At 38.0% G+C, this 13,004-nt stretch overlaps 1 protein-coding gene and 1 pseudogene across 2 annotated transcripts; both read left to right on the top strand.

Moving 5' to 3' along the window:
- Nucleotides 1-514: 514 nt before the first annotated feature.
- On the top strand, nucleotides 515-3,973 carry LOC111877879 (wax ester synthase/diacylglycerol acyltransferase 4). 2 transcript variants are annotated; one of them, XM_042897654.2, is made up of 5 exons: nucleotides 515-802; nucleotides 1,068-1,643; nucleotides 2,861-3,220; nucleotides 3,328-3,465; nucleotides 3,522-3,973. In XM_042897654.2, the coding sequence occupies exons 1-5, from the start codon at nucleotides 596-598 to the stop codon at nucleotides 3,693-3,695; spliced, it is 1,455 nt and encodes a 484-aa protein (XP_042753588.1). In that variant the 5' UTR covers nucleotides 515-595; the 3' UTR covers nucleotides 3,696-3,973. The 2 variants fall into 2 exon arrangements, with proteins under 2 accessions (XP_042753588.1, XP_023730153.1); XM_023874385.3 differs by having other exon boundaries at nucleotides 525-802; nucleotides 3,549-3,973.
- Nucleotides 3,974-5,704: 1,731 nt separating this feature from the next.
- On the top strand, nucleotides 5,705-7,645 carry LOC128127928 (NADP-dependent malic enzyme-like; annotated as a pseudogene).
- The last annotated feature ends 5,359 nt before the right edge of the window (nucleotides 7,646-13,004 follow it).

Raw genomic sequence — 13,004 nt, 5'->3', positions numbered from 1 at the left:
AGGCTGTACATTTTTTTTACCTATGCCATCTAGATTGATGGTGACATCTTTTTCATTTTTGCAACTTTTAAAAATAGTTAGGGGTGATGTTATTGGCAAAAGAAGGTAAAAGTGGGGACTTTAGACACTAGTAAACTTCTACCGCCAGTAAAAAAACAGTAAATAAAAAAATAAATAAAAAATATATATATTGATTTACATTGGCAAAGGACCAAGTAAAAGAATCTTTCATTTACGTACTCAAAATACTTTTGGTGGAGGCTAAATGTAATACATGATTTAATCGTACAACGCCTACTATATATCTATGTACAGATGTGCCAGATCGTAACTGTGATTACTGATTAACACCATTGACATAACACACATTCCTTCAATCCAGAAATAATATATCATCTTTAAGCATGATGTACAAACCATGGCAACATACTGCTTTAAATACAACCAAACTTATGTGTGAAAGAGCAACTTTCCAGATAATAAATTGTGAGCAAACCAAGTCAACAAGTACTTATATATTAAGCTTGTAACAAGTCGAACCAGGTCACAGAGTACTTGAGCATTTTGCAGCAAAACACACGACAAAATATAAGATATGGATTTGAGGGTGAAGGTAGGAGGTCTGGAAGATGTGGTACTTTCAGAGCCAGTGAGTCCGACAGGGCAATACTTCAACAGCTCGGTGCTTTCTATTTCTATTCTTTGTGTCTTGGAGTTTGAGAACCCATTTGATGACTCTACAAGCCTAGCACTCGTTAACGATGTCTTTCTTCCCATTAACCCTCGTTTCTCTTCCATTATGGTAATACTGCCTTTCTAACTACTATCGCTACTCTCTTGTTGTCTCTTGGATTGACCATGCAAATGTTGGTTATGGCTCTTACAAATCTATTTCATGTTTATACGAAGTGTAATATGTGTTTAAGATTTAGGTAGGAACTATAGAAATAGAAATTACGTTGTGAGCAACCAATTCCGAAAAAGTATACCCCATAAATATAATAAATCGATCATGTATTTTTTTCTTACTATTCCATTAATTGCTGGTTGCATGGTTATATGAGCAGGTGGAAGACAAACAGGGAGGGAAGCAGTGGAAGAGAGTAGAAGTGAATGCGGAAGACCATATAAGAATCCCTTGTTTTCCTGAAGGATTATCAACTGAATCATATGATCATTGTTTCAATGATTACCTATCAAAAATGGCGAAAGATCCATTACCACAAACAAAGCCACTATGGGAAATTCATATCATCAAGTACCCAACAAGCAATGCGTCTGGAAACGTTGTTTTCAAGCTTCACCATTCACTTGGTGATGGTTACTCTCTTATGTGTGCTCTTCTCTCTTGTCTGCAAAGGGCAGATAATCCTTCTCTACCATTAACATTGCCAATTTTTCGGAACTCTCTCAAGCCAGAAAAAGTTCCTAAAAGCATAATTAGTCGTGTGCCACAGGTACTAAGTTGTGCAGTAAACACTGTTATGGATTTCGGTTGGAGCGTTTTAAAGAGCAGTTTTTTGGAAGATAGAAGGAGCCCGATACACTCCGGCAACAAAGGGGTGGAGTTCAATCCCATCAATATAACGACAATCACATTCTCTCTAGATCAAATCAAGCAAATTAAGTCATGCCTTCATGTGGTATGTAATATATACTTTTACTACAAGAATAAACATCTACAAAAGACAAAAACCTATAGGAAGAACAAATTCCCTACAGAGGAACCTAAGGGACAACCATTGTCGCTATAGTGTTGACAAATAAACTTTCACTTCTAAAGCTAAAGTGACGATAAATCATCTCTATTGGTTTGGTAGGAAGGAAATTTTTTCTCTGCGTGTATCCAAAAGCTATAGGCACAACATAGCGTCCAAAAAATAAATAAACGTAAATATATACATATTTTTTAAATGTATTTATCTGGAAAATATGGGACAACGTCGTTTTGTATAAGTGTATAGGGACGACAACATGGGCGGATTTAGTACAGGGCACACGGTGGCCCGTGCGACCCTAGACTTTTCTAGCCGCAGTGTAAAATTTCTCGAAAATTTTCGAATTTTTTTCTACTATCGTGCAACCTCTGACTTTCTAGTTATACCCCACTATAAAATCTTATGTGTGCCCATCGGCGACAAGTTATCCCCATAGGGTACATACACAGTAAAATTGTAGAAACCCTTTTTCCTCCTTTAATAGACACCATCATCGGTTCTCTCCCACTCGATTTCTCGGACGATTTGTTCTTGCCTGCACCACGTCGACCAAGTAACCGCTGCCCTTGCCGTTGCTCCAGTGTATATATATATATATATATATATATATATATATATATATATATATATATATATATATATATATATATATAATAGATTTTTTTAATTTCCTAACAAATGTTTATAATAAAAAACTTGTGAAAAAAAAAAAAATTCTTATTTTAGACATTTAGATATGGATATCGATCAAAAAAGATTATATTAATGTATTCATAACTTAATAGAAATTTGTGATGACTAAACTGTAAATGTTGTTACATTATTGTTTTACTTATAAGTTAAATGGATAATGAAAATTATAGTACAATATAAAAAGTTATTAGTATTTATATTTTTGATATATATATTATCTTTATAAATACTAAACAGCTATTAAAAACAAATAAACAAAAAAACCAAGTTATTAAACTATGAATGATCGGTTTTCATTGTTTCTAATATTTTTATGGTTTTTATTTAAACATCTTTCGAATAAAATATGTAGTTAACACTTAACATGATGATCCTGTATATTTTTTATGCTATGTATTATTTTTCAGCTTGTTACTTAGTCTCATCCTTCTCAATATATTGTTACACAGACAATAAATGATGTAATTTGTGGAATCATCTTTCTGGGGACAAGATTATACATGGATGTAACGAGTGAAGAAGCAAAAAATGAAAGCTCAACGGCCTTAGTGTTACTTAACACAAGATATATTAATGGTTTCAAGTCTCTCAATGAGATGTGTCAAAATCAGGAATCTAAAAGTCTATGGGGAAACAAGTTTGCTTTCTTGCATATTTCATTGCCACAACTTCACCAGTATGATGAGTCCTTGAAACCGCTCAAATTTGTTCAGGAAATACAAAGTATCATCAAAAGGAAGAGAAACTCAGCTGCTGTATATCTCACTGGAATGCTACTAGAATCAATGAGAAAATATAGAGGTCCAGAGGTATGTCTACATAGTTAGCTCTGATCAAATGCATTCTTATATTTCTCTATCTATCTTTAATTATCTAAGTTGTATTGAAATGGCATGGGTACGTAATCCATCTAAAGGCAGCAGCTCAATATGTTCACAACACGATAAGGAATCCAAGCATGGCAGTGACAAATATGATCGGACCAGTTGAAAAGATGGCACTTTCGAATCAACCTGTTAAAGGGTTGTATTTCATGGTCGTCAATTCCCCACAGGTATCATCAATTTTTGCTACTATATATATAATCTCTACTCCATTTAACTGATCTAGCTTGGGTTTTGCATACTGATTCTGCAGAGTCTAGTGGTGACGATAATGAGCTACATGGACCAGTTGAGGGTTACTATAGGAGCTGAGACAGGTTTCATAGATCCTGTGAAGTTTCGGACTTGCACTGAGAAGGCTTTCAGCATGATATTCGATGCTGCAATGAAGTCTAAATGACATGATAGTGATTTCAATCGGTGATATTCGTGAATTTTGTACGTCACTTCATGAAAAGAATGTTGATCTTCATTACAACTTATCTCATTGGATGAGGTAGGCCTATACATAAATTACAAGACGGTAATGTTTGGATTGTTTATTTATGTGATTATGATGTAATTGTCATGTTAATCTTGTTATAATATTTATTGTTAAATTCTCATATAAATTTCATTGTTGTTTTTGTAATCAATGATAAATGTTTATTTTAATGTTTTATTGAAATAATTTGGTTATCGTGTGTGTAGGGTCATCCATTGTTTTTTACTATTCACTAAATGAAAAGTCCTTATTAGTTACGACCTAAAATTTGGCCACTGAAAGCATCTTTTAGTCACTAGAATTTAAGTGGTCACTGAGTTTTGATAATTCTACAAATTTAATGACGAATTATATGTGGTGGTCACTAACTCGGTCACTAAAGCGCGAAAAAATTGAACTACTTTTCTTTCGTATCATAACAACTATTTAATGACTAAAATAATTGTCACTATGTTAACTATATAGTGACTAAGAATAATGGTCAATATGTTAGAAGCTTATTGACAAAAAAAATGGTCACTGTATTAGAGGTTTAGTGACCAAAAATAGTGATGACTGACTACTTTTATTTAAAACTACACGTCTACTCTTTAAATGGGGAAAAACAATTAGTGACCACCCAATAGTGGTCACTGATGAACTATAAGAAAAAAAAAACAATCAGTGACCGTAAAGCAGTTGTCACTGACTATATATATATATATATATATATATATATATATATATATATATATATATATATATATATATATATATATATATATATAAGTGTTGCAAATATCGGCCTAGGTGGCCGATTAATCGACGTCTAGGCGTTTAGCGGTCCTCCACCGTCGACATTTATTGCTAATCGGACCCTACTATCGGACATGGTCAAAATCAGTCAAAGATGGAGGTTATCGGGTCTAGGCACCCTAATCGGTCAACTAAGGTCAACAGGAAAAAATAATAATGGAAAAAGTGTCAAATTGTTGGAATTGCTGCTAGGGTTCTTCTCACTCCATTGCATTTGTTTCATTTCTTTTTTGAAATTCTCTCTGTAGTTTGAAGGAACGAATGAAAGCATGAAATGAAGCTTATAAAACGATGCCATCTTCTTCTTCGATGTCATATGCCCCTCCTCCGACATCGTCCTTTTCTTCCATTCACGTTGTCGCAATCCGTCAGTCATCATCCTCCAAGCTAAACCAATCTTCGCCTTCTGAAGCTTCTACAGCAGTCGCTGCCATTTGAAGCTTCCATAACAGTCGCTTCCTCCGACGCCATCTTCTCCTCCTCCGACGTTGTCGTCTGGCCTCCGTAATCCTATCAAAGTTTAGTCTCTACTCTCCTCTCCACGTCTACTTGTCTTATTTACTGATGAATATGAGGGTTAAGTTGTGTTTGTTTTAGGCTTTTATAATTTGATTAAAATCGATTATTGATTGTTGAAAATTGTCAATTGAGTTAAGTTGATTTTGTTTCTACTCTTGGATGATTCTGCCCTTGACACATTCACACTTTCAGACTTCGACTTGAATTTGTTTTACTGTTAAGGTTGAGTTCAGATTGACGCACACAAGTTGTTTGATGAAAATCCTTAAAGAGTTCATTGTTGTTATTGGCTTAAAACAGGGGTTGTTTGGACCTTGACCCATATATATTTTCAAACCAGATGACAACCAAGGTAAACAACAACAAATTCCAGTGATCATTCATTTTCATTTTCATCTAATTATCTTATCACAATCACTTGCAAAGGTTGTTTTTACACAAACTTTGCCTCTAGTGGTATCAGTCCTGGATGGCTTTAACGTATGCATTTTTGCATATGGACAAACTGGAACGGGAAAAACATTCACAATGGAAGGAACACCTGAACACAGAGGAGTGAACTATCGAACACTGGAGCAACTATTGAAATATCTAAAAAGAGAAGTGATATCATGAGATATGAACTCTTTGTCAGCAAATTAGAAGTTTACAATGAGAAAATATGCGACCTCTTAGTTAAAGACACTGAACACCCTGCTAAAAAGTAAGCTTTCTTGAATCTTTACATACACCATCTTACTTAGTTTTCTACATCTATTCATAAACATACAAATCCAAGTTGGAAATTAAGCAATCAGATAAAGGAACATAAGAAGTTCCTGGACTCTCTAAGGTGCCTGTGTACAAGATATATGAAGTATGGGAACTGCTCAAAAGCAGGAGTTGTGTCAGATCTTTTGGATATACCAATGCCAATGAGCTAAGTAGCCAATCTCACTAGTAAGTGTGTGTGTGTGTGTGTGTATTCAGTTATAGCATTGTAGTTGTGAATATAAAATCAAGGTGGAATCTTTATGGAAAATGTTGTTGTGTAGCTTATTGAGAGTGACAGCTCATGGGGAGAATTTGGTGAATGGACAATTCATGGTTATTTTTGTCAATTGTGCACAAAAATCTTTTCTTTTACATTAGAAGATTTAATTTTTAATATACATTCGTCACATAAATTATCTCCTTACTTTAATAAACCGAATTTCAGGCGGGAACTGGTATAGCTGAGCTTATAGCTCTTGAGATATCAACGAAGGTACCAACTTTATGGTTAAACATAATAATAAGCATAAATATAATAAGCTTATTTATTTTCTTAATGTTTTTTATAGACAAATATTCCTGTGGAAGAGACTCATAAGAAGATATGGCTAATGGATTCCAAGGGGTTAATTGTTAGTTCTCGTAAAGAATTCCTTCAACATTTCATACAACCATGGGCTCATGAACATGAACCTCTCACTACTCTCTTGGATGTTGTTAAGGTGGGACAATATTTTATGTTTTTTTTCCTTTCATTTATCAACTTTTTGATTAGTTTTTTCTAATAATTAGTTTTATTTCCAATTATTTATCAGGCCATCAAGCCATCTATCCTGATAGGAACATCAAGGGTAGGACAAACATTTACAAAAGAAGTGATTGAAGCCTTGGCAACTGTCAATGAGGTAGGATACAGACTCAATCTTGCTATCTCGTTTGCGCAAAAAGACAAGAATGTCCTTATCATTGTATAATAGTAAACTAATGAAATAATAATTTTTGTATGTAGAGACCTCGTATTATGGCTCTCTCGAATCCAACCTCACAAGCAGAGTGCACTGCTGAACAAGCAAACAATTTTTAAGTGGCAATCCTTTTGATCCTTATGAGTATGATGGCAAACTCTTCATTCCTGGCCAGGCAAACAATGCTTACATTTTCCCTGGATTAGGGTTTGGTTTGGTTATCTCTGGTGCAATTTGTGTTCATGATGAGATGCTTTTAGCAACATGTAAGTGTACCAATTTTAGTTTGTGGCTTTTTGATTTGGTGTGATTTCAACTCTTGCATCCAAGACTTCTCACATTCCTTATAGGTATGTCTCTTATCTAAACCATATTAGAACTCAAAGCTTACCCATATTCTTCATAGCTCCAGGTGAGCTTTCTTTCTACATAATGTTGTGATAAAATTACAATACTACAATAAATAAATTAGTAAAAGTAGATTGATATTTTCTTGCAAGGGGTGACTGTAAGACATTGATGTTCATCGGATTTCGGAGAAACAATTTGTTCCCTGAATTTTGCATGCAGAGTGAGAGATGTTGAACATGGCCCAGCTAGAAAATAAACCGATGTCACTGAGCTATTCAAGTACAAACAGCTGGTAATTAATTAGCAAACTACTTTCATTTATTTATTATATTGTTTTCTTATATAATTAAATTAATTATTTGTTGTTTATTTTGTTAAAAAAAATAGGCTGAGAAAGCAAAACATGATGAGAAAGAAACCAAAAAGTTGCAGGATAATCTTCAATCTTTGCAACTTCGTCTTTTAGGAGTTTTAAGGAGATGAAGGCTATGGGATTTGTACCTGAGGAAGCTACTTATAGCCTTCTTATTACAATAACTTCTTATGGAACTTTTCATTAGATTACTTCTATTTTGCTTTTGTGGTGTTAGCACCTCTATAATTCCATGTATAATTTAGGTGGGAAATCATGTGTTCTTATATGAAGATTTATTTGGTTATTGTTGTTGTATTATAAACTTTTATAGCATTTGCCTTTTCTTTTGTCTAATTAGATATTATTATTGATAAGATTAAAATTTTAATCTATGAAGATCGTTTAGATCTTAAACAGGTAATTAATTATAAAAACAGCAAGAACACGAAAATAAGAACAAGGCAAGAGTGAATCAATCGTGTCGAATGATTAAAACAAAATCCTCAGAAGAGCTCGATTAAGAACATCAACTGTAGAGGATTAGTAGGTTACAAGAACGATTAAAGAAATCTGTAAATTCTATCGTTATGCTCTGATCTATCGTTTTAATCATTAACCTAATATGCATGCAAGCATATACTTATATAATAAACAAAAAGGGATCTCGGTTGGACAGGCCCAAACCGGAATATAAACTAAATAAATAAGCAGCCGAGCCCAAATAACGCAATCTTCAACAAAACTTCAGCCCAACAATCTCCCCCTTTGCGTTAATTGGAGCGAGATCTTCACTTGTTACTTGGGCCAGCAGCGGAGGCAGGTACCTTCTTCTTCACGGTTTTAAACAGACATTTGGTGAGCGAGAGTATTGTCTGTCTAAACCTGATGTACCATTGGATCATGTCGTTGAAGTACTTTACATCATCTGTTGAATTCTCTTTACACCTTTTGATGATCGATAACACATGCTCCAGACAAGCAGTGGTGTAAAGGTGTTTGTCAGCTAAAGCAAAGAGACATTTATGTCCTTCTGCTCTAGTGAACATAACCGAGTTGCGTCTCGGGTCGATCTTGCCCATCTTCATTTGGTTGACACCACTGGCCGATCCTACAGGAGCTATCTTCGGTTTCTTCTTGAAGACTGTGGCAACCTCTTGATCCATAAGGGCAACCTCCATGATGTAACAAACTAACATCCTTTTGATATGGTCTATAATGGGACCATATTCGACTTCATTAGTCAAAAGGATATTATGCAAGACAATCCAATCATGAGGATTTAAGTTCGGTAGATCTGCTAGGGAGATATGATGTGCGGTTTTTGCAGATCCTCGAATCACCTTGAACCGAACGTTTATGAACCTTCCTTCAGTGTAAGGCTTTAAGACCCGAACGTTCACTATCTTCTGGGCGCTCCAAGTTAAGTACTGAGGACGATCAGCCTTCAGATAGAAATCGATGAGCTCCCTATCAAGTTCAGCATCTGGATGAGGGACTTCAAAGATATTTGAGAAGGCGTGGAAGATAAATGCCTTTCGAGTCAGCGGCATGTCGAACTGCGAGTCGACAGAGTTGAAGCAGTCGAACGAGATCACTGGCTCGAGCCATAAGATGCTAGGAGTATCTATGGCCTCTTTAATCAAGCGCTCCCGAGTCTAGGCAGGGAAGAGAGTCTTCCTGCTCTCAAGGAGATCGTGGGCTTCCTTCTGCTTGCGTTTGGCTTCTTCAACCTCTCGCGCCACACGATTAACATCATCATCCACATTGCAACTGTTCTTTCGTTTCAACATGTCAGCAATGGTTTCATCATCTTCATCTTCATCTTCTTCCTCAGCTATGTTTTTCCCTTTGTCCTTCACACCCGAACCCGAAGCTTGACCAGTCGGAGGCTGTTTGGTTGTGTGAGTAGCTTTGGAGGAAGGAGGTGGTTTCGATCAGATCTGCTTCTCTTCTCCCCCTTGTTTCAGAATGGACACAAAACTCGGTAAGCCTTCTATTTTGCTGAGAAGGTCCATGGCAGGAGAAAGCTTTTCAGCAAGGGTTCGCCTCACTGAATGGTTGAGAATGGGATCGTGTGCTTCTAGGATGTTTGATAAGGCAGCGTGTACATCCGAAACACATGTCTTGATGACTTCCCTTTCGGATCGAAGAGCCTCAAGTTGTTGTTGTGAGTTTGAAAGTTGCGTGCTCTTGATCTTGAGGGCGGTTGTTTTGTTCGCCAGGACGTCCATCAATGAATTTTCAGCTGCGAGATCCTCCTGAAGCTTAGCGAGGCGCTCGTCGATGGAGGCACGAAGGGCCGAGTTGTCGTCGCTTAGGGATTGGCGAAGTGTAGCAAAGGAGGTCAACTCCGTAGAAACAAACTTTGCCAATTGCTGAACAATCGGTTCCAAAGTTGTCTTTGTGGCGTCGGCGCTTTCCTGTAAGGACTTCAACAGGATAGAAGCGTCGGAGAATAGTTTATCGACTTTTTCGGTCGCTGCCTCACAGGCCTTGGTTGAGGCGTCAATGGCTGCAGTGGCTAAGGCTACCGAATCATGTTGAGCCCTGGAGAAGGCATCAACAATCTTCTGAAGTGCAGCTTCAGAGAGAGAGGACTGTTGGGTGGAAGATGAGGCGAGAAGTAGGTCAACCTTCTCGTTGAGCTCCTTAAGATGCTTCTTTGTCACTGGAGCATCGTCCTCTTCATCACTTTGAACCTGAAACGGACTGTAGTAGACCGAATCGAAGTTCACGTTATCACCGCCAAGAAACGGGTTATCTCCATCAGAGGCATGATCTAGAGATTGAGGAGGTGGTGAAGCTGGGGGTGTGGTTGTGTTGGTTGGTTCAGGTTGAGTGGGTGTGGGGATACTTCCGGGTGGTGGTTGAGTGTGGGTTTCGGTTTGAGGTGGTTGGGTTACGGGTGGGGTTTCGGTTACTGGTGGTGTTTCGGTTGCAGTTGTGAAAATGGGTGGTGGTATAGGGAAAGAGGTTGGAGGAATAGTGGTAGTGGGGATTATGGTCGGAATGGAAGTAGGAATGGTTGGAGGAGGTGAAGGAACTGGTGAATTATGAGGTTCCATCTCTGGGGTAGGTAATGGAGGTGGTGTGTTGCCTCTTTGAGGGGTTTCGCCTCCTTGAGAGCCGTCCGAACCCGAACTCTCGTTTTCTGATTCAGTCGAAGAAGAGGGAATAAAAAGCTTTCGCTTCGGTTGAGTCTTCCTTCTCTTCGGCTGCGGGGACTGAGCAGGTTTCGATTGTTTCCTCTTCTTAGGAGAAGGACCTTTAGCAGCTTTGGTCACTTGCTTCCCTTTGTCCGCCTTTTTTCCCCTGGGAACCGGTTTGTCAGCATCATGGATTGACTTTAGCATCTCCGGTGTAAGTTCCCTAGGACCAGTTGCCCTGAATTCCTTGATCGTCCGAATTAGTCTGCTGTCAGAGGGAATGTCGCCATACATTGTCTCCGGAATAGAGCCAATGAACGAGAATTTTGATGCATCAGAGACGATGATCTTCTTGGTATGAAACGTACCAATAGAAGACATTGATGCACCTGCAGGAGTGGGAATGTCGAACTTGTCCATTGCCCACTTTGTGATTAAAATCCAGAACCGGGCCAGCGACACCTCAGAGTGTCGTGATGATGAAGAAAGGCTCTGGATGAGCTGTTGCCAGAGGACCAACCCAAAATACAAGTTGACCCCGTTGTAGACTGCATACATGATCGACAAGAAAAGTCGACTAGCACCGTCGGACCCTGAGCTCCGTTTCGACAAGCCCTTGAAGAGGACTGTGAACATGCCGTTCCACTGTGGCGGCAAACAAGATTTCTTGAACTTTGCGACGGAGGTGAGGACCTCCGTGTACCCCATATTGTAGAACATGCTGTAAAGATGCCCAACCGGAATCGTCTCCGGATTAATTCTCGATGGGTCAGCAGCCAACCCCAGTAATGTGCAGAAACGTTGTCGAGACATAGAGGTCTTGTGATCAGCAACCTCGAAGAACACCCGGTTGACTGCTTTATCGTAATAGGCAGTCGCATAAACCTGCGAGAGAGTTGCCATGGGCACTGACTCAATTCTGGAGAGAGCCGGAGCGATTTGGGAGTACTTCAGGCACTCGATGATCGGCGACATGTAGGAGTCGTACGCCAGAGGGTTGAGATCGATCACCAGGCATTGTTGCGGACGAATAAGAAGGATTTGTGAGGTAGCATGGACTGAGGATGATTCCGCCATTGTTGAATGTAGTAGAAGAAGAAGATGAATAGTGAAGCTTTTGGGAGTTTTTGCTCTCTAGAAAATCCGGAAGCAGTAAAAAGGTAAATGAGAGTGTTGACTGCCTTTTATAGTGAGGGAATGGAGAGAGAAAAATCGTTTCAAATCTTCTATGCGATGATCACGTAGGAGAGAGAGTGTCAGAATCCTAGGATCACGCCACCCAACTAGCGCCGTTTAAGAGGAAAACCGTTTCAAATCCTCACGCGCCTTTAAGTGCCAGAAAGATGGCGCTTGAAATGTGCACACGCGTCCCTGATGTTAGTAAAAGTGTGGGCGTTTCAAATTCACACGCGCCCCCTTTTTACCGTCGGTTGAATTTCAATCCGTTTAACTCCCGCCGAGTCAGCAACCTTTCGTCTTATCTTTTTAAATGGCATCTTTTGAATTAAATACCCACGTGGATTATTTTTACCACAGCTTCATAATTAACCACCAAAGGAATAATACAGCCTGGAATAATTAGTAACGGAATTTTGGAAAATCAAAGATTTTCGTGCAAAGAGTGTAAAAGGAAAAGAAATAAAGCAACTCTTTTAAGGATTTTCTGTGATGTCAATTATGACACGAAACTGATGATCCCGGGCACGAATCTCTTCCTTCAAGGTCAAGAGAGACCTGAAAGTGTTAAGGTGGATTCCCGTTGAATTACGATCAATCATTTATTAAGAAATGTTGAAAGGCTTCTTTTAATTAGGCTAATTTAGGGTGGCTTTCGCTTTGATGCAGCAATTCTAATCTTGAAATAAGAAAGAAAGTGATCAAAGTACTTGTGAGACCGGTGTAGTCTGTTGAACAAGTAGGTAGGAATTAATTTTAAATAGCTTGGAAAAGATAAAATCTCAAAAAAAATAAAAACTGGATCCCAAGGGAAGAAATGTTATGGTGTTTAACAATTTCATAGGAATCACACAAAATAAAATTTGAGATTTCATGAAGGTACATTTATCAATTCATTGGTGAAAACTTGAGCAAATTAATTGTTCACCGTCAATTCATATTTGGTGTTGAATTTTGGGTTTCACTCAGCTCGTAGTGGCACGAAACTAAGATTATAAACACAGATGTTGTGTAACCATAAACCTCAGTGGTAATTTCTGAGAGTCTCAAGGGTTACGTTGATGAAACGAATGTAATGGAGAAGTGTAATGGAGATGGTGTAAAATGATAAAGTACCTCTGCTGCGAAACTAAGGACCAAGCATAAAAAAAATCTTAACTCATGT

The sequence above is a fragment of the Lactuca sativa genome, chromosome 8 (genome assembly GCF_002870075.4).
Source record: "Lactuca sativa cultivar Salinas chromosome 8, Lsat_Salinas_v11, whole genome shotgun sequence".
Classification (NCBI taxonomy): Eukaryota; Viridiplantae; Streptophyta; class Magnoliopsida; order Asterales; family Asteraceae; genus Lactuca; species Lactuca sativa.
This window is presented reverse-complemented; position numbering and strand designations above follow the sequence as displayed.